Genomic DNA, 22610 nt, shown 5'->3' with positions numbered 1-22610 from the left:
ATGCATAAACATAAATTTACAGGCAAAAAAACGTACATGTATATATAAAGGCAGAGTGTGATCTGTGATGAGATGATCTATATGTTGGTGTGTTGGTTGTCTCTAAGGCTGTGACATGCACTGACATATCTTGCTGCATCTGTGGCGCTGACACTGGTTTCTTTCAAGTAGGTAGATGTTACATTTTAGTCTGGTGAAAGTGAATCAAAATCTTAGTTCTGATGTCTTCATATGTACTATATTGTAGCACAAGCACATATATGTGTAATTCTATTCTATCATACACTTTATTCTTCTACCTTATTCTATTCTATCCTATGTTAAATTCTTCTACCTAATTACACTCTGTCTAATTCAACTCTATCCTACACTCTGTTCTTCTACCCATTTCTATTCTACTCTCATTTCTTCTACCTTACTCTATCCTATTCTAAACTCTGTTCTTCTACCTAATCCTATTCTATCTTACACTTTTATTCCACCTAATTCTATTCTAGCCTACTCTATCTTCTATCTAATTTTATTCTATCCTAAACTCTATTCTTCTGTCTAATCCTATTCTATCATACACTCTGTTCTTCTATTGTATCCTACATTGTATTCTTCCACCTAATTCTATCCTATCCTTCAGTCTCTCTACTCACTACTCTAACAATCTAATGAACAGACCCTCTTCTGTATCCTTCTCTTCCATCCTGTTCCTGTAAAACATGTCAGCTGTGTGTAGCCATATTAACGGCAACACCGTGTAGTTCAAAAGTACTGGTGTAATCTTAATCTTATAATCTCACGTTTTAGCCTCTCCTGTGTATTATTTTGCATTATGTCATTCGGTAGTGATGTACCTCTAAAACTAATCCAGTGTTGAGTAGTTACATGTAATTCAGTTACAAAATAAATGTAATTGGAATGAGTGCAGTTACTGAGAAAATTATGTAATTAAATTGCAGCTGCCAATCAAATCCAAATGTTGGTGATTACAAAAGAGCCACATCAGAATTTATTCTATTCTCTCAGTAGGAAGTTTATGTGTAGAGTATAACGTTCATTCTGTTAAGTTGCATCTTTTTCTTCTCACTCTGAAGGAGTGCCTTCCTTTGGCGTAGGACATTTTCAGCATCACTGCCCCGTTTAAAACCTTTGTTGGAATCCATCCAAATTACTTTGATGAAGTAATTCAAATGGTTACATTACTTATCGCATTTACAACAGGGTAACTAGTAATCTCTGGCATTTCAAAAGTAACACTGGTCTATTCTGTTATAAGAAGAACTGACCCTTTTCTGTGAACTTAAAACTGAATGACCTTTAGATGGAGCGATACTTCCTCTATTCTACTTTATGTCAGTGCCTCGTGGCGTTAAGGCAGAGGCTCCTCTTCTATGCTTAGAGGAAATAAAAGTGAAGACAAAGAGTTTAATTAGTGTCCCTGTAGTTGCTGAGAGTGTTGGTAGGTAGTGCTGCAGGCAGATCACACACTCCTGTCAATATGTGGGACAGTTGGCAGCAGCTGTGTGATGAGTCGGGGCAGCGGGTTACTGAGGTGTGTATGAGCCTGCACACACAGAGGGAGGAGGAGGAGGAGGAGGAGGAGGAGGAGGAGGTCTCTACCCATTTCACCCATTTCAGACTGACAGACAGAATGTGTTAAAATGCATCTCTCCTGCTCCACACAATCTGTGACATCCATCCATGCATGCTTGAGCTGTGTGTGTGTGTCTGTTTCATGTTTCAGACCGTACACGCGATTGACTCACTGGCCGGCTACAGCTGCTGGATTCAGTGATATTTTAAAATTTAATCAGGCTTGTCTTGCACAATGGGCAACAATGTTTAGTGTTATCTCTGTGGTGTCAGAATAATCAGAGCAGATACGCAAAAATTAAGACCCTATTAAATGGAAACACAATTTAACAGTACTCCCATTGTGAGAGATTCTTTGTAGGCTGCAGTATCAAAATACAACATTATTACAGAGGACTGCACAGACAGTTTGTGCCTTAAAGTATCCTTTTTGGTTTGACATCTTTGCTGATAATGTGACACTACATTTTTAATAGTGTGAAACAATCACATATATTCAATGGATTTGGGCCAGGGTTAAAGGAAATTCACATATGGTGCAAATTTAACAAACCTTCTGCTCTGATAATGAACACAGATGACATACTGTGAGAATGATGCAGCATTTAATGGAGCCAATTGGGCAGACAGACATCTCCCCTCCCCTGGGTTATGACTCCCATGGATCCTCAATGTCCCTACAGGCTGCAACCACAGAATATTTGAGGAAAACATTTCACTGCTGCAGCTTCAAGTAGATATTCGATCGAAATCTAGACATGGATGGAGCCTCTGTTGCCTCCAGTGAGATTGATACTGTGGAGCTGCTGGTTTGCTGCCAGAAAATGCTGCTGGAAAAGCGAATGACTCATCAGAGTCCTAAAGATGCCTGCAGTGCCCTCAGTGACTGTGCACTCTTTGGCCCCGTTAATTAATTCAAACATTTCACCCACTTCCTTCTGTGCTGCTGCACAGCGTTTTATATATACTATGCTACATGTTCCTCCCAAAAAGCTGTTACATGGTCCATTTCTTTCTTGAGCCAAAACATAGTTGGGTCGACCTGTTAGGGGGCCCTGATGTACAATAAAATGAGCTGCAGGCCTGAAGAAAAGCCACTGCAGCAGGTAATTAACAGATCATAAATCCCCTGAGAGAATGAGAGGGACCCTGACATTAGCAGTGACTGTAAAGTTAACAGGAGTTACAGCTCACATGGGCCCTTTTTACACTATAGAAACCTTATATGAGAGCTGAATACAGAAGCCTGCTGTCAGACCAGAGACTCTGAAAACATAGTTAACCTGTTTTATATAGACACTAAGCAAGATTGTGTGTTTAACTTGAGAGTTTTTGTTTTAAATAAAGATTTTAAGTACTGATATACACTCTAAACTAATGAAGTCCAAGTCCATCACAGTGCCGACCTCCTGCACTTCTCTGTTTGCATTATAAAATACACACTGTTAACACTTTTCTTGCTGCTACAAGTGCAATAATGGTTTTAAATGCTGCTAATATCTGCAAACACAAGACACTTTACCCACCATCCAATTCCATTCCTTCAACTACAGTTTTTGTATATAATTTTTTATTGCAATGTCCTGGTCTCTTCACATTTGTATGCTCATGCCTCATTTTGTGTATAAACAGTGATTATAATGTATGTAGCATTCAAGCAAAGGATGGCACTAAGGGTCTGTGCATCACGTTGGTCCAGACTGAAAGGTCTTACCCAGATGATGAAGCTTGCTGACTTTGGTGATCCTCTGATTTTTGATCCAGTGCCACAGGCAGGTCAAGACTTCCACTTGTTCGGTAATATATCTATAAGATAAGAAATTGAATTGTGCCCTCAGAGTGAACTGTAACAACTTTAGTGATCCCTTTAGTACCACCATCAGGTCAAAAATTGTACTTGTCCGTTACTTTGATTTATACAGAAGCCTAGTGCATTTGATATAGAGAGATAATAAATAATAATAATAATTCATGCTCTTGTTTGTCTGAATCAACAAAATAATAATCTTGTTTATTCAGAAAAGCCAGGGTTTACGAGATCATTTTCTCATGAATTTAGAAAAACAAGGGCAGATTTTTTATTACCTTTGAAAACTTTTCTTAAAATTCAGAGATGATGATCTTGTTCATTTGGAAAAATGTGCAACATTATTTTTTCATTCAAAACTTTTCTCAGAATTCTGAAATAATATTCTTGTTTATTAGGAAAAACAAGAAATTTCAATATTATTATCTGGTAAATTCAGAAAAACAAAAGCAGATTTTTTTTCACGACAACTTTTCTCAGAATAATCTTTTATCATAATAATCTCATTAATTCAGAAAAATCAGTAGAATTTGTTTTTCATGAGATCTTTTCTCACAATTCTGAAATTATAATCTAAATTATTTGACAAAACGAGAACTTCCAAGTGTATTATCTTGTTAATTCAGAGAAATAGGGGCAGATTTTACCCCCATAAAAATTTGTCTCAGAATTTGGAGATAATCATTTTATTAATTCAGAAAAACAATAATTTACAAGATTATCATCTCGTGAATTTAGAAAAAGCAGACTTTTTTTCATGGAAGCTTTCCCCAGAATTCTGAGATCATAATCTTGATAATTCAGAAAAAAAAGTAAAAAAAAAAAAAAAAATCATGACAACATTTATCATACTTTTGAAATTATAATTATTCTTTTTAAAAGAAAATTAGATTTTTAAGAGTATTATCTAGTAAATTCAGAGAATTAGGAGCAGAAAACTTTTCCAAGAATTCTGGGATAACAATCTCATTTATTCAAAAAAATGACAATTTAGATTTTTTCAATTAAGAAAAAAAAAACAAAAACAATTTTTCCCTTGAAAACTTATCTCAGAATTCTGAGAGAATATTCTCATTTATTCAGAAAAACAATAATTTACAAGATTAGTATCTTGTTAATTTAGAAAACAAGGGCAGACCTCTCCATCAACTCTTTACTCATAATTCTGAGATAATAATCTCATTCTGAAAAACAGGGCAAATGTTTTTTCTCAGGTGAATGCATCACGCTTTCACGGATATATAACCAAAAACCTGCTAAATAATAAATGATAATAATAATTTAAAAAATACTTTCTAAAGACATTCCCATAACCCTTTATCATTTGTTTTTCTATTTAATACTAATAGCAAATGTCAGCATGCAGGCATGGTGCACCTAGACCTGATAGACATCTGCATGTTAGCATTTCAAATCACACGGTACCAAAGTACAATAAAGTTTACTAATTTTATTTCATCTTATAGATGACTGAGATTGAAATGAGGAAGATAATGCAAAGTATACCACATGCAGAGTGTGGCCTGCCTGTGTGTGATAAAGCACCTGAATGTGCGACACGTTGGATTGATGAGTTAAATAAAGTTTACGAGGAGCACATGAAGGCAGCATTAGTTCCTATGGAGACTCGGCCCCCTCCTCTCCTCCTCCCGCCTCTCTCCACCCCCTGCGTGTGTGTGTGTGTGTGTGTGTGTGTGTGTGTGTGTGTGTGTGTGTGTGTGTGTGTGTGTGTGTGTGTGTGTGTGTGTGTGTGCTGATTCACCACAGCGCTGCCTCTCCTCTCTCTCAGCGGCGTCACTCTATTTAAATTCACTGAGCCGTCGCTGTCGGCATCTTCTCCTCCTCCCGTCCGAGAAGTTTTCTCCTCTAACCCGAGCTATAAACACAAAACCCCGGCGGATAAGGTGTCGTTTTAACTCCCAGGCTTTGTATTTCCTCCCTCGTCATGTCTGCAGAGATGCGGCGGAGCAGCACAGTCGCGGTGAGTGTGGGAAGAGAAGGTTTGAGATAGAAACGCGTTTTGTCTCGTCATTGTTGAGCAGCCTGTAGCTCCTCTGCTGCTGTGCATGGAGACCGGCTATTGTGAGAAGTTACACACTCCTAGTGCAGCTGCTCTCAGTGTGTGTCCATTCATTTCTGTTTGGAGCCATTGTTTCATTTTTAAAAAATGAAAGAGTTGTGTTTGAGCAGCCAGTGTTTGCCTTCTGTCTGTTTAAACTTCCTCTATCCTTCTGGGTATTGTCTTTAACACGCGTGGAGGCGTTATTCCCTAAATTAATGTTTGTTCAGAGCAGGAGAAGGCAGACTTTACACCACCTGCAATAAATGGACTCATCAGTGGGTAAATGTGGGAGGACAGGTTTCACTCTGGTTTTCTAATGTCTCTTTAATGTAGAAACGTGACCTGCTGGAATCCTGCATTTCTCTGTTTGTCTATATTTAGCCAGCTGGGCTTAATCCTGTCTTATGTAATGTATCAGAAACATGGTAAAGACACAGTGTGTGCCTGTCATTGTGATCTCATCAACTGCTTTCCAAAGCTCAGCTGTGGGATAGATAACTACTTTCTACGAACCTGAATGTACCCACCCAATTTTCCCACCTCAGTGACGCAGCAAAATGTTGTTTTCACAGCTTAAAGCACAGACAATAGGCTTGTTACAGCTGCATCTAAAATGTCCTAATAATAGGTTATTGTTCCAAGAATCAAAGACAGCTGTATCCTCGCCTCAAAGTATGAATTTGCTGGCTTTATTTGAGACTGATCTGTGATGCCTTCTGTTGTTTTGTTTCTCCTGCGTCTCTTGTGAGAGTATGTGAAAGGATGACAGCAGCTGTGATGCTGCCTCGTGCAAGACTTCCAAATGTAGAAGTACAATTATAAAATACAAAGGTGTGGACTTGAGTCATACATTTGATGACTTTATAGACTTGAAAACAATCACAAGACCAGCAACTCCAGTTGGTCTTTAACACCAGTGATTCGTGACCGTTTGGCTGAAGCCTGTTGACTTGAAAATACTTGATACCTCCCCCAAGCCCAAACATTGAAAACTATATGATTTTAAAAAAGTGTGCCACTAATCAATTCATTTCCTGACTCAACTAATTTTTATTCCACTTGACAACATCCAATCAAGTTGTAGTAGAGAGCCACAAAAACTATTGTTGCGTTACTGAGCACCAGTTGGGAAAAATGATACCAAAGTCAGTTTTATTAGCATATAGGCATAAATTTTAGGGGGGATGGAGGGGACACGTCCCCCTCAACATTAAGAACATAAGCCTTTGTGTATCAGACTTGTTTTGAAAAAATTAAAGACATTTACACCTTAAATTGATGCAGACAATGCACAAATTGGTGCATAAAAAATTCAGGTTTTTGCAAGAAATTTTTAACTTAATTTTCTGTCAGATGACCCCCAGACCCTGTGTTTCATATGTCGCCCCTCCCCCCTTTGAAACAAAACCTACGCCCTTGTTTGCATACAAAAACTTCATGGTGGTCAACTGAAAGCAAAATGGAGTATGCAAAATGAGTGGGTCAAAAATTAGCGACGCAGCAACTTCCAACTTCCTTCAACTTTTAAAGTTGCACAAAGAACGCTAAGTCAAGGATAATATTAGCATAGTTAGTGAGCTAATGCTTAGCTAACATTAGCTTAACAGCTATGCAACTTCTCAAAAACCTTGTTTCAACAAAAAATTAAAGCAATCGTGATTCTTGTAAATGTAATACATTACTCTGTTTAAATGGCATTACATTTGGCAAAGAGCACATAATGACTTGATTAGGACTCAAATCTCAAAGTTTAGGGCTTGGGACTTGACTTGGGACTTGAGTGCAAAGACTTTGGACTTGCAAAACAATGACTTGGTTCCATCTCTGCATTTTTATATCTATATCGCAGTTTTCATAAGGGATGTAAGAAAATACACACCCTGGAGTGTTGTGATATCATGTTGTGATAAGTGTCAATTCTCCAAAAAACATTTTGGTAGCTTGGATGCAACATTCATAGCAGTGGTTCATTTTGTGTTGTTGTTAAACCCTCGACTGATTGATCCTTCAGTGTTGCTATCTATCATCATCCCTTTCACTCTTCTACTCAACAACTACAACATATTACTAACATAAACTCAGGGAACACAGGCCTGTGAAACAGGTGATCAAAGGGTGCAACGTTAGCATTTCAAGTTTAAAAAAAATCACTAAATCCTTATTTACAGTATGGCAATATATTGAATCCTAACCCTTGTGTCATGATATGTACCACATCCCCAGATTCTTGCCAATACACAGCCCTAGTTTTCAGCGATCATGTCTCCATCAACAGGTCCCGATCAAGAACATCGAGAGGGAGCTGATCTGCCCGATCTGCAAGGAGCTCTTCACCCACCCGCTGATCCTGCCATGCCAGCACAGCGTCTGCCACAAGTGTGTCAGAGAGCTGCTGATGCTCAACCATGAGGACTCTTTTGACGCCGGCTCCGAGTGCTCGCTGCCGGGCAGCCCCCGGTCCAGGGTGCCGTCTCCCTCCATGGAGAGGCTAGACAGGCTTGTGAGATCAGGTGGGTCTCAGGGTAAGGAGTCAAAAACATTTATTTCTCTCTGTAGATTGAATAAATGAATTCTTTACTGGAAGGATTTAATCGTGTACAGATGCAGGGAATCGGATCTCACATTTCTCTGAGGTTAAAAGCATTGTTGAGACATTAGTAGGAGCAGTGATGGTGCTATATTGTCGGACAGCCTGACTACGTGAGCTGATGGAGGCTATAATCAGGCGATCGTTGCAAAGGAAGAGCAAGTAGTGAATGCATCTTAGGCTGTTTGTAGTAAAGGCAATATGAGTTTTATATCAGTCCTGCCAACTTCCTGTTACATTGTCTTCCTCCCAAGTCCCTTAACTTCAGCTTTTAGCTCTGCTGTCATCTGTATTCAACAGGTTTCAATGGCTGGATCTGGGATTTACCTCCCATAGAAAAGAACAAAAGGTTCAATCATTTCCCAAATAGGGAAATATGTGGTTACAAATAGAAACTGGATTTGATTAGCTAACAAACTAGAAGCACTGCTGTGATGAGCCAAGGCAAATTAAAGGTCGAGAGCAAATAAGTCTGTGGAAACTTTGTGCAAGACAAAATGGGCCAAGCTTTATTGTATATCTGGGTTTCAGTGCGGCACAGACGCCAGCCCCCCTCTCTCCCTCTATTGTCCTAGAGAAACTAGAACAAACATAAAAAATGGTTTAATAATTTGACTGCTCAGCCATAACATTGTCAGTCATCACTCCTTCCTCTAATCCTGTCTGCCTCTACAGGCTTCATTAAAGAGACAGCAGAGGAACCTGACAAGCTGTAGTTTTGTCTCCCAAGAGAAAAGACACATTGACAAGCTCTCTCAAGCCCTAATTGTCTCCCCCGTCTGCCTCTAGTGGCCCAGGGGCATCAAACATCCCCTTCAATCATGCAAGGTCTCATGTATTCATTTGAAAATGTTTTATGAACAGAGAGATCGGTTTCACTCCGCCTTTAATCGGATACACGGGCTATGTGTGTGTTTTGTGTACACATGAGTGAACAAAGCACATCTGTAAGCTTCTAAACTCTTAAACCAAGCTGAGCTGGGTGGAGGGAAAGCTGCGGCTGAGGTGTGGGGGTATTGCAGGTAGCTAAATTAAGTTGTCACAACATTTTTTGAGTTCCCTGCTGAACACATGGCACTGCTGCAGCCAAGCTTGAGCAGGTCAATGTCTAAGCCTTGAAAACAGCTCGATGGGGACACAAGGCTGCCTTTCTGCTTTCTGAGAACTCTGGGCTGCGCGCCATTTCCATAAAGATGTTGTCTCATTTGTACTCTTGTCCACTCCTGTTGACAGAAACAGTTGTGTCCGACTTCCATACTCCGTACTATTCTAGGCAGGTTTTGAGTATGTGGTATGTTATACTGTGAAAAGACAAAATGTCAGAACGGTCAGTATGCACTCTAGAAACATTAGATATTTGAGATAACAGTTGCTATTGTCCCACAATGCTACTCAATGATGGCAAGACGGCTACAAAAATATCAATCAGCAATGTAAAATTTGGCCGCCATGCACATATGATATTCTATGTTAATGTCTAAAATATCATACTTTATACCAGTGGTTCCCAACTGGTCCAACCACAGGGTCCAGATTTCTCCTTAGTCATTTGTTCAAGGTCCACCCAGTTTAATATAATCAGCGTCATACTTGCATTTGGCAATATCTCAAGCTAGTTTGCTGTCTATGTCAAGTAACTTTTTGTTACTCACTCACTCTACAGCAGGAAACAACACTTCAAAATAAACGCTCTATGCTGGAAATTCACTGTACTTAGAAATAAAGTGTGGTTTTTAGAAAGTTAATATGTTCGGAAGTCACTTGCGGTCCATTCAGAATGGATCAGCAACCCACTTTTGGACCGCGACCCACCAGCTGGGAACCACTGCTTTATACCATTTTGTACTAACTACTGAAGCTGTATTGTGTGACAACTGGTTTATACTTAATGTTGCATATAATTAGTATGGAATTGGGACACAACTCAGTGGATATAAATAACCTCTTTATCCCTGGCATTAAAAGTTGCACATTCAGATTTTTAATGCATTTTTAGGTTTGATGCTGAAGATAAAACACTGATGCATATTCAGCAGCTCAGTCCCAAATCAAAACAACACACGTATATATTCTAGGCAGGTTTTGATTATGTTGAGTGTTTATCCCGAGAAAATGACTTAAGTATACTCAAAAAGGTCAGTAAGTGTGAATGACCAGCTCAGTGGCCACAATAAAATGTTGGCGCTGTATGTTCCTGCGAACCACAGATATGTTAGATTTGTACATTTCATATGCTGAGTTTCTCCACAAGGGAGGGGACTACTTGGCACTTGGTCAAGATGTCCCCAAGAAGCAGACCGCAGCAGACCACTGTTCGAGACCAACAAAAGCGAGTGTACTTAACAAGAGTGTGGGACAGTTCCAGTCGTGTTTGTAGCGTCCAAACTCGGTATTTTTAAGCCAAAATATCTTTTTCCTAACCATAACTAAATTTTTTTTGTGCCTAACATTAACCACAGCGTTATCACAACATGAATTAAAAATTTCAGCATAAAATTTCAAGATAATAGCTACATATGAAACGTACAAATGTAACCTATCCATGGTTTGTAGAAACGTACAATGCCGACATTCTGACGACTGGGGTGTGATGTTGGAGTAAATGGAGCAGCTGCTCGCAGATGAAAATAAAGTTGCATCTAATTGTAGATAGATGGTGATGAAACGGCTCCAGGTAAACCTCCAAAACAAAATACGCCTTTGAAGTTTAATTGGCCTAAATACTCGAGCTCCAAGTTTTTGTATAATTTCTTACTGGTATTAATTTTTTCTTCTTGAGTGCTAACTGAATTAAACCCCACTGAATTACAAAGACTAGTACATAGTTTATACACTGAATATGTTAATATGTAGTATGGATTTGGGACAGATGAAAGTGATTTAGTTGAGTCAAAATGACTGACATAAAACATATCATCAGTGGCCCACACCATAGAAAACTGAGCCTGGTATCCATTTATCTAAGATGCCAAGTAGCCTCGGAGCCACACTGAGCCCCAGAGCTAAAGAGATCCCCAGAGTACAGTGAAGTGAACCCGTTTTTGGAGCCATTCAGCCATTCATGGTTCAAAACCACTGAGACTGGGCTCTCAAACACAGCCTGCCTCATTCAGACTCCCTATTCAACCTGAATGAGTTCATTATTCACTGGCAGGGCCGCATCTGTTGATGCAGGAAATAATCAAATTCTGCTTTTTGAGTAAACAAATCTCGCACCTTGCTGGAAGCCAGCATGTGCACAAGGACACCTCTGTCATTTCTGTTCTCACAGAGCTGATGCACAGTGTGTAAAAACATCTTTCAAACGTACAGTTGATTTAGCAGCGCCTCGTAAAGAAACTGTGCAGTTTATTTAGTCCATTCACGGAATTTGTACAAGTGGAATTCCCACGGGGATTATTCAATAAGGTTGTTCCCGTGTTAAGTGTGTTTAACCAGCAGATTACAAAACACAAATTCTCTGTGTGTTAAGAATATTTAGGAAACCTCACAGTACGCTATGAGCACATTAACACCCAAACAGCACAACTGAGTAATTCTGCCCACCGCCTCCAACACTGGGAGATCAGATCATTGGTCGCCATGGTGACGCAACCTGCCTGTAAGGAATGAATGAGGGATTAGGTGAAGGGAGAGAAAGAAAAGACTTAAGGCTATATTTATCGGTGTGCAGCTCGTACAGGCCTTGCTGTGCATGGACAGAGGGAAGGCGGTTACTAAACCTCATCAGCATTGTTTCTAAACTTCATTTATTTTATGTTGCCGGGGCTCAAAGCGGGCATGATGCATTTATGCTCAACAGCTAACTCTTGTCAAGTGCACTGTGAAGATGGTGTGGGTGCTCTTAAGGGATAGTTTGACATGTTGGGGAAATATGCTCATTGGTTTTCTTGCTAATTATGCACCAGTTCATGTTATTGACGTAGGTCTGCTGTAGTGAAACCAAACTACAGTGTTCTGAAAATGGACGACTAAAAGTGCATCCTGGATGCTTCATCCCAGGTGTTGTTACCATGTTGTTTCATGCAGGCTATATAAATGATGACACCTTCATGGTAAAATATATTACTTTATAACTGAGATTGGAAGTGGAATAAAAAAGAAATATAGGCCACCAGTCACAAAAGTGAAATGAAAAGGTTGTCACATTAAGAATGGTTGCTCATGCTCACCCTCCTGTCCATTCATATTTATTGATATTAATCCTAGTAAGTATAATGTTTTTTCATTCATTTTCTGTAACCACTTATCCTGTTGGGGGTTGCGGGGGTGCTGGAAGCTATCCTAGCTGACATTGGGCCAGAGGCGGGGTACACCCTGGACAGGTCGCCAGACTATCACAGGGCTGACACATAGAGATAGACAACCATTCATGCTCACAATCACACCTACGGCCAATTTAGAGTCACCAATTAAACTAAATCTAACCATTGTGCGACTGTGCTGCCCCCAATAAGTATAATTGTTTGCAAATGAGTGTAACATTTATGCATAAATAAACCTATTGTTTGTTTTTGTGAACAGCTGAACTTGAAGTGTTGCTGCCACAAGAAACTGTGGAATGGCATTATCTTATTTTCTTTTGTAGAGGATGGTCCTGTGTATCATATAATGCTGAAAGAGTTAAGAAAGGAAACAGTGAAGCACCTTTCCTTAACATTTAGAGAATGCCAACGGCCCTTATCATGGCTGCCAATTAGATAATTCTGAGTCATGACACTCAAATAGGAACCTTCCATAATGAAAAAGGTCTGTATGACTGCAGCCCGATGGGAGGGGTATACTGACCAGTCAATAAACACATTAAACCTAGTTTGTTTAATCTGCACAAAAACTGAAAGTGTAAATGGATGGAATTATTGGCTACGGTTACATGATGGCTTCTCATTCGGAATGAAATAAATCTGAATGAAATCATTCGGAATTAAAGTCTTTCCAGGTAGTTTCCATGGGAAATATTCATTCCGAATGAGGGTTTACATGGGAGATCAGTTTAATCGCCTTTATTCAGGTCTGTGCAAGGTTTGGGCCAGGGAAGGATTCTGATTGGCTAGGAGGCGGGGCAGATGCTACGTGTTTACGTTTACCGGAAGAAAACACTGTAGTCCTCGCTCCGGATAACAGGATGCTTGACGGCGCCGTTCTTAGTGCCCTTTTCGGGCGTGTTTTGCTTATATTCTTGAAGCAGCAGTACGACAACAACCTTGTTCTGCTAATGCTTCATCTGTTGAGGAGGAGAAGGGAGATAGAAGACCGTGCTGTGGCGAATGGAAACCGGTGAGTGCAACAAGTCCGACTGCTCTATCTCAGCCTGTTGCTATGCAGCCCGTTGCTATGCGCGCTATATACGTCATCGCGCCAGAAGGGCAAGGAAACGAGCATGCGCAGAAAGACCGGAATGAACTTAAAGAGGAATGAGTGTATACATGCACACAAAATTCTTTCATTCGGAATGACGAACGGAATAAACCACCCCCCTTAATCGGATTTAATTTTCAATCGGAATGACCGTTTTTCAATGGGAATGACCGTTTACATGACCACTTTTAATCGGAATGGCCTTTCATTCCGATTAAAAGTGGAATTAAACTGTGCATGTAAACGTACTGACTGTTATTGTGCTGGTAGGAGGATGTTTTTTTTCCTTTTGGAAAGAGTCAAGCTGGCCGTTTCCCTGTGTTTTCAGTCCTAATGCCGATTGAGCTAAGCTAACCGTCTCCTGGGTCTAGCCTCATATGCAGCAAGAAAGCCACAAATTTACCACAATGCCAAACTATTCCCTTGATGAAAATTGTCTGACAAGGACATTTATGTCACAGTAATGTGATGAATTCAGTCCTGAAAAGTTAAATTCTGGTTTAAGTTGCATGCATTTGTGCTCAAATATAAACCGTTAACAAGTGCACAAATCAAGAGTTAATTGTTCACTCTAACTGTTCACGTCTTGTATGTATATTTTTAAATCTGTTATGTATTTCACTCTGAACTGCATTACCAGATTTTTACTTTATTTTTATGTTGGCTGTGTTTCTCAAATGTCATGTTGTTTATATAAAAACAATAAGGTTTCTCACGTCACTTCACATTATGTATTGTTTCTTTTTTCTTGTTGGTCTCACCTCACTTCTCTGTTCATTGCTTGCAGCCACAGTGCGAAGGTCGTTTGGAAGTCGAGGTAGACGCGGGCTCCGTGTTTTGAGTAGCTGTAGTAGTGAGTACAGTGTTACTAGAACCCTTGTGAAACCCTAGTTTGGTTCAACCTTTTCTCTACTTAGTCTACTTCAGCCCCTGTCTACACGACCATACAAACTCACACCACTGGTATGAAACTCAGTTTTTAGGAGAATTACTGTTGCTACATTTTGGATGTTAAGTTATTCTTTGTTAGACACTTAATCCCAGGTAATAATAATTTGAATTAAAAGGCATATTCCCCTTAAAAATGTCCACTGAGCTTTAACGTAATTAAACAAATCCAGATTAAATAGGCATTTAAATATCACAGTAAGAAGAGGCAAATGCTTGAGGTTATTCTCAAGGCTTTTTATCAAACTTTGGTATTTAATTTTGTAAGTAGGTTAGAAACGGAATTAGTGAAGGGAAAGGAGAACGGGTGAAAACCTTTAAGCAATGATGAGTCAGCAAACGAGGAAGCAGACTGAAAGAGGAGTGGTGTGGAGTAACGCTGGAGAGATGAGAATCGAAAAGAGGTAGAGTCCATGTCGTGGAGTTCTGGCGAGTGACAAAAAGGAATTGAAAGACCAAAATTGGTGAGAAAGGGGTGAGGATGTTTCCTAGGAGTTGAAGGGGGACAGGAATGTGTGTGTTTGTGTGTGTGTGTGTACGCTAGCTAAGCCTTGCATTCATTTCGTAAAACATGTTGGCAAGTAATGCAGCTTAATTGAGATGGAGAACTTTTAGTCTCTGTTTCTGAGTTTAACACACACACACATGCACAGAAAGAAAACCTACAATATGTTTGGGCTTGCTGAAATTCTTAACGAGCTTTTACTGACTGCTGTCTGTGTGCCTCAGGGTGCAGTTTATGCTTTAGTCAACAATCATTAGTGTTTGAGAAACAGTTTATAAGAATGCAGACCTGTTTCAGCTCACCTCTAATCATTTTGGGCATGATGAATTGAGAAATGTCAAATTGACGGCCAAGTAAAACAAGACTGAGTAATAGTTTTGTTGGTCGGATTAGGCTGACTGATGCAGTTATCTGATATGCTCAGTGGGTGTTTTTAAGAGAGAAATGTCATTCTCCTCTGTGTTTAAAGCACATATAAAATAGTCTCTCTATACTAATCCTCTTAAAGAATACATTATAATAGGCATTACCTTAAAAATAAACAAGATGGTAGCAAACAGTGACATTGTGGTGTCATCAATACCAATACAAATTAAAGCAGAACAAAATAAAAAGTAAATTCATAGCTTTTAATGATTTCTTTCTGTTCAGCCTTTCAGAGAATGGATTACCATTACATCCAGGAACTTTTCCTGAATTTCCTTGCCTGATATAAGACAGAATTTTCAACTCGTCACACTACGTCTCCAGAATCCGAATCGGTCAAAGCGGACTCAGTCGAGTGGGTGAATTCAAAGGTCTGGACCCAGGCAATGAATTTCCTATAGGGCTACAACTAATGACTATTATCTCGATTAGTCATTTGGTTTATAAATACCAGAAAATGGTGAAAAAAATTCCGCCCCATTTTCTCAAAGTGATGTCTTTAAATGTCTTTTTGTCAGTCCAAAACCCACAGATACTCAGTTTAATATGATATAAAACAGAGAAAAGTAGAAAATCTCCATATCTGAAATGTTGAAAACAGCATTTTCTGCCATTTTAGCATGATTAATTACTACAGGTCTAATTTTCCATTTGTTTGAGTTATGTGCAGGTAACAGTCAGCCACTGACAGAACAAAATGTCAAAACAATTGTTTGGATAACAATAGAACAATCAGCACTTCTAGGTTAACAGCACTGATTTGCACCAGCTATGCATAAGTTCAAACATAGCCTAGTTTAAATGTAATTTCTAACTTAGTTTGGACTTTATGTGCTACTAACATTTTAAGGGTTTAACATAGCAACCTAACAACTTAAAATCGACACAGCTTTACGATCAAAGCTTTACGATCAAACTAACTTGTTGTCAAACTAGTTTCAGTGTATCATTTAGTGTGGACTCTGCACCCTTATTTAACAATGTACTATGCAGGATTGTCTGTAACTCATTATAAAAATGCTCAGCAGTGAAAGTAAAAGTAAAAGCCGACCCCAGATTCACTCTCCTTTGGTGTTTTGCCTCGCTATATTTGCATTTTATTGGTGCTGTGTCTCTTGGATGCCTGTTGCTTATGGTCTGGCACCTGGTCGCCACCTTTTTATGAAGTCCTGACCTCACCTGAGCACTGTGGGGGCACACGCCCATAAGCATCCTTAACACAGAAAATGAGAAGAAAATACAGGCAGAGGGCAGAAACTCTGCAGATTAATACACTGCCAAACACTTCCAGTGGGTCTTAAGTGATGATTGAGAGGAATTATATCTGTATGAGTCTATACAGAAAACCCTGCATAGTCTATTGTTAAGAGAGAACTTGTGTATAGCTGGTGCAGCTGGCTGCATGACTCCACAGATTTGTTTATTGCATTAGAAATGAAATGGAACTCTACCTGGATACTTAACAAGATTCCCTCCACTGTATGACCATATTTAGTTTTATAAAATATGAATTTAGATATGCAGACATGATTGTGTTTACAGAAATAACTCTGTGAAACAAAGAATATGCTACATTAGTTCAAGCATCAAACTGTGTCTAAAGATCCGTGCAGGGGAAAACAACCGAGCCCCTTTTGCTCTGCAGTGACTCGTCAGTTTCTGCCTTCTACTCTGCGTCCCTCTGCAGATCCACAAATCAACACAAGCACACTTTGCTGCAGGCATCTCCTGCCTGCTTCTTGTACACTCACACCTGCAGTACAGACCACAGAACCTGAGTCAATGTTCAGCTTCCCAACATGACATGCACGTAAATAAAGACACACATACATGCACTCACAGTCGTCATTTGTTGGTTTACATTTGAAAGCTTTCTGTCAGACTTCTCATTTCATCCACTGACTTAACTTGTCCTAACAAGGCCATGTCACCTTCATCACCATCGTCAGACTAAGTTTTTCATCCTAACGTCACACTGCAGTGTTAAGTCCACCTCTCGTCATATGAATTCAGGTATGAGGGGTGATTGATTGGAGGCAAACAGCTGCAGGTTGTTGTCAGATTACAGATTTAACCTCTAGGTAGTAAACTGTCCCCGCACTGTCACAGTCTTTAGTTCTACTCACGTCACACGGCATGCACATGGCTACACATGTCAGTGTTTCTATGTTTGTTGTTCTGCTGCTGCTTTTCCCTCAGCTGCACCTTTTTGCAAAAGTGAAGTGGTTCTCCTGTATTTGGCTTACCTGAGGAGTGTTTGATTTAATTTCCAGGTCCTCGGAAACGAAGTGGAAAAACGGGCTTGCAATCTGAGATAAATCCAGCACTCCTCGCTTCCCCTGTCCCCCAAAAACGTGAAGCAACATTTCTGTCTTTTATTTTGCCTTGTAGTGACTTCAGTTTGCTGACTTTGTTTGAGTGCGTGCTAACAGTGTTGTGCGTCCCGCAATGCTTGTGTCTGTGATGTGACCTTGTGTAACAGTTCCTTTACTTCCACCTCATGTTACTGTGTTGCTGCTCTGTTAGGATGCTGCTGCTGCTGCTGCTGCTGCTGCATCTGTAACAAGCACACTGTTGTGAGAAACTCTTGAAAGCCGTGTAGCTTTAAGAGGAGTTTTGTTGTCATGTGAAAATAAGTGTTGATGCATTGAACTGGACATGTGGTATCAAAGTTCAATCGCAGGACATTTGTTCTTTACAATTTTGCTACGTCACACAGTGTAATTCAGTTACATTGCTTGATTTTAAAATGCTGTGATTTGTCTTTTTTATTTCTTTTAATCACTCATTTTAGGAAACCATTATTTCCTTTGTCCAGATCATTGTGAGCACTTCCATGCTCCTCACTCCCCTGGTAAATGTTAAATGACTTGCAGCGCAAAATTGATTTCTCATACAGACAGTGCATTCTCTATAAGCTCCAAGGATGCCATCCTCCTGAATGTCATCACTCTTCAATCTGCCCCAGCACTCTTGGAAAGTCTCTCCTCCTGGACTTATTTCCCTGTAATGACATCTACTCAATAAATTGCCTGTGCTGATGTTTTGCTCCATACATCCGTGACCTTATGGAGTAGTGTTCATTGTGGAAATAAAGCACAAAGGGAGACACACTGAGGCCCTATTTGTGAAAGCTTATATGTGTTGTCAAAGGCATTTTTCCCTTAAGATCATACTTGGCAAGTCCTGCAGATGATGTAATGCTGCTTTGACTCACGGCCCAGAGTGTGTTGAACACAAATGGGGGTTCACATTTTTCAAAGCTCCAATTTGACTCTCTTGGAAACTATGCCTGCAGTGTAATTTGAAGTCAAAGAACATTGTTGTTGTCAAAATAGGGCCTCAGACAAGATTTGAAACTGGGTGACCCAAAGCTGTGACTCCATATTACACATGATCTTTTCTCACTTGCCCTCTGTCGCTCTCCTCCAGGCTCCATCTCGTCCCCGGGGTGGCGCAGAGGTTCTGTGACTCCCCGGGTCACCACCATCCCATGCCCTGGCTGCCAGCATGACATCGACCTCGGTGAGCGCGGCATCAGCATGCTGTTCCGCAACTTCACCCTGGAGAGCATTGTGGAGCGCTACCGCCAGGCTGCTCGCGCTGCCATTGCCATCATGTGTAACATCTGTAAGCCTCCGCAGCAGCAGGAGGCTACAAAGAGCTGCATGGACTGCAAGGCTAGCTACTGTAACGAGTGCTTCAAGTTGCACCACCCCTGGGGCACACCCAAAGCTCAGCACGAGTATGTTGGTCCCACCACGAACTTTAGGCCCAAGGCAAGTACTGTCACCGCCTTCTCAAAGCTTTATCCTTGTCTGTTGTATGTATCTGTTATTTCCTAAAGACTCAAACAAGAGTTTCTCTCAGTTGGACTATGAATATCTCTCAGGAGATAAGTTGTCACATGACCCAAAATATGTATAGATCAGTCTTTGCTCAGTCTTAAAATGGTTAGACAATGTTTAGGAAGAAATTAGCTGAAAGTCTTGTTTTCCTGATCATTAATTGCCGGTCAGGAATGTCTCTCATTTGTGGTATTTGGCCCTCTGGTAAATCAACTTAAAGCCCCCCTCCCAACTCAGATGTGTTTTTCTTCTGTTCATGTGTTGTGTTCAGAGGTGTTTTCACATTCCTCTATTGAAGGGGACGATGTCTGTGCACTTCCCCAAAATTTGAGATTCAGATGTACACCAGGCAAAGTAGATCAGATGCGTCACAAATACAAAAGCCAACTGGTGCATAATACAGAAAGTTCTCACAGACTGGGAAACAGACTTCAACAGGACACCGTCAAAAAAACCATGAAACCTTCAGCACAGAGCAAACTTTTCAGTTTACAGAACAAAAGTTAGCATTAGCATAGTGAACATTTTGACAGCAAACATGGTAGAGTGTGCAAGTTGTGGATGTTAACCGGACCTTGGGGTTTCCTTCTGCTATCTACCAAACACCCAGTTAGCCTACAAGCTAACAAGCTTACAAACAGCATAAAAAAAATAAAAGATGCTAACTATACTGAGCATTCTGATATGCTGCTAGTCATCGGATTTGTGCACAACAGATTCCTCATCTGAGTCTGGGTCTGACTGGGACTCAAACGTGTGGCTGAATCTCTTTATGTCTCTGATGCTAACACTAGCCATCTTGATGTGCACTGCTTTTTCACTGCTCAACTTAGTGCGAGCAGCTCTGGAGATAGCAAAAAGCAAAAGTGAAACTTACTGCCAGCAAATTTCTCAATGAGAAAGAACAGAGCTGCTTGAAGCTCCCTTTTTTAAACTATCATGTGTTAAACAAACATAATTTTAAACAAAAAAAAAATAGTATTAGCACAATTATTTTAACATACTTTAAATGTTTCTGGAGAGGAACTTAAATATCTTAAATAATCCAATAGAAATAATGACACAAATGAGGAGTTTGATTCATTATGTGTCCCACATTTCTCTACATCTTCACCTGTGATGGCTGAATGGATTAGAAAACTGGCTTTGTCAGTGTATTGCATTATTCTGTTTGTCTCTTAGTTGATCAAACGGCTACATGCAGTCTCTGATAAATTGAGGATGAGGATCTGGGCAGAAAAAAAAACTGCTGATTTAAATCTATTTTAAGACACTTCAGGAAATGGCTCACAGAGAGCTGTCTAGATGCTTTTTAAGTTAAGGTCATCTTCCTGTTTCACTTCAGCTATCTTTTTTATCACTGTAGAATTAAAATAGAGTCTAAGTGCTTTGTCTGTGGATTTTTAACTCATTGTTGTTCTGTTTAATATCTCAGGTGCTCATGTGTCCAGAGCACGAAATGGAGAAGGTGAACATGTACTGTGAGGTCTGCAAACGACCCGTGTGTCACCTCTGCAAGCTGGGAGGATCCCACGCCAACCACAAAGTCACCTCCATGAGCAGTGCCTACAAGATCCTTAAGGTACTGTGTTCAGACACTTAAACACTTTGGGAAAAGAGAGGTTGACTACTTGTGGGTGTGCGAAGGTCAACTGAATACATTGAAATTGCGTTTGTAATGTGCAAGTGTAACACAACACAGTCTAATGATGACAAAGAAGAAACTGAGCTTGAACACAGTGCCAGAGTTCAAGGGTAGCTTGTGTATTTTTCAACCTTGACCCTATTTTCCCATGTTTTTGTGTCTCACTGACTAAGGGGAGCAACAGTCTTTGAAAATGATCCAATATGAGCTAGAGGGCTGCAGCCGAAAGCGGCAAAACAGGCTGTAACCACTTTGGGCACGTGTGCACTATGTCCACTAGAACTGCTTGTTTTTGCTATTGACAGGCTCAGATTGTTACTATAAGTAGCTGATAACTTTATGGAAAGGATCCCTACAGAGATAGACCTTTTTGTTAAAGTCTAAGATCCTTTTATGTTTAACCTGGGACAGCACTTAAACGGCTATTGCCAAACCCACCAGACTCCATCTCTAAATAAACAGAACGAAACACTTCATTCAAAGTCGACAGAAACTAAATAAAACTCACAAAAGCCAGCTTGGATCGTCTGTCCACTGTTCCAACAATCACCAACTATATTTTGGTTGAGATAAACCCTTAATTCACCCAGTTAGACGGGAAAAAATGCCGCCTCTAAACATGCTAAAATGACTGTTTATTTAAACAGAGTCTGGTGGTTTAGGTGAGAGCAAATTCAGGGCTGTTTCTGGTTTAAATAGAAATTATCTTCCTCTTTAACAAAAAGGTCTGTCTCTGTAGAAATCCTTTCCATAATGTCAGACAATCTGAGCCTGTCAGTGGCATAAACAAGCACTTTAGTGGACGTACATTGAAGTTGCATATGCCCCACGTGGTTACATTACAGCCTGTTTGTGGCTACCAGTTGCGGCTCTCTTGCTCAATGCTGGACATATTTTAAAATTTGAGAGTCCCCATTTGTCACTAAGACACAAAAACATGGGGAAATTGGACCTAGGTTGAAAAGTACCAAAGTAACCCTTTAACAAAGGCTTGAAATGGAGTCACAGCCAAGCAAAGTGGCAAAGTGGAACTTGTAAGTATTGATGTTTGTGCAATGAAGTTGCCAGTAACCACCATTCTGTGATGATATTCGGTATGTTTTTACATGGTTCTGTAGATGGATTGATTCTCAGAAGTTAAGCCTAGATTTACCAAACTCAATATAATAACAGGGAATGGTTAAAAAGCCTTTTGATGAGTAATATTTTCCATTCAGTGGGACCAGTGTTGGGTCATACCAGAAGTATTTACCAAAAAAACCTCAAGAGCAGGTTTTTGTTGTGCTGCACCACCCTCTGACTGGTCCCTGCCTCTCTCATCTCCTGCTGTAATATTAATGTCTGACCTGAACCTGTGCTGGCACGCACCGGACCTTAGATATCAATCCCTCTTCTTTTTGGAAACTGAACCCCAGGTTGACCAACCAGGTTAAAACTAATTGGTCTCGTGTGTGGTCGCCAGATTTTTGCCACTCAGCAGAATTAATTTCAATCAGTCTGAGTGTGTGGTTTAGCTTATGTGGAGACAAAACTGTCAGGAGAGTGTGTTTTATGACTGTCTGTTTGCTATGACAGCACCAGGCAACACATTCAAACCGTTAACAGAAAGTGAAACATATCACACAGCAATTTAATCTAGTTGGCATGAGCACACAGCTCTGTGGATTTGATGCAAGGTGGTTCAGCAAGTCGAGGCAGAATCTGTGTGAAACTGAATCTGCTTGTCTGTGTTGACACAAACACCATGGTGCTTAATATTTAATGGGACCATTTGTTCCCCATCATTTTGTGTGCATTGTATCTACAAAATGTTGGAAGATGGATCCAATGTCCTGCAATC

At 40.1% G+C, this 22610-nt stretch overlaps 1 protein-coding gene across 10 annotated transcripts in view; it reads left to right on the top strand.

The window, feature by feature from the left end:
* The window catches only part of trim36 (tripartite motif containing 36), a 50181-nt gene that overhangs the window by 1286 nt on the left and 26285 nt on the right, over positions 1-22610 (top strand). Inside the window, exons 1-5 of one of the 10 annotated variants that reach the window (XM_078170666.1) lie at positions 5133-5372; positions 7729-7975; positions 14186-14251; positions 18710-19056; positions 20561-20707. In XM_078170666.1, coding sequence (XP_078026792.1) covers positions 5337-5372; positions 7729-7975; positions 14186-14251; positions 18710-19056; positions 20561-20707 — 843 coding nt within the window. In that variant the 5' untranslated portion in view covers positions 5133-5336. Of the gene's footprint in view, positions 1-5132; positions 5373-7728; positions 7976-14185; positions 14252-14275; positions 15649-18709; positions 19057-20560; positions 20708-22610 lie in introns of those variants that run through there. The other 9 variants (XM_078170665.1, XM_078170664.1, XM_078170668.1 and 6 more) reach the window with 9 other exon arrangements.

This window comes from Epinephelus lanceolatus, chromosome 9 (assembly GCF_041903045.1).
Source record: "Epinephelus lanceolatus isolate andai-2023 chromosome 9, ASM4190304v1, whole genome shotgun sequence".
Classification (NCBI taxonomy): Eukaryota; Metazoa; Chordata; class Actinopteri; order Perciformes; family Serranidae; genus Epinephelus; species Epinephelus lanceolatus.
This window is presented reverse-complemented; position numbering and strand designations above follow the sequence as displayed.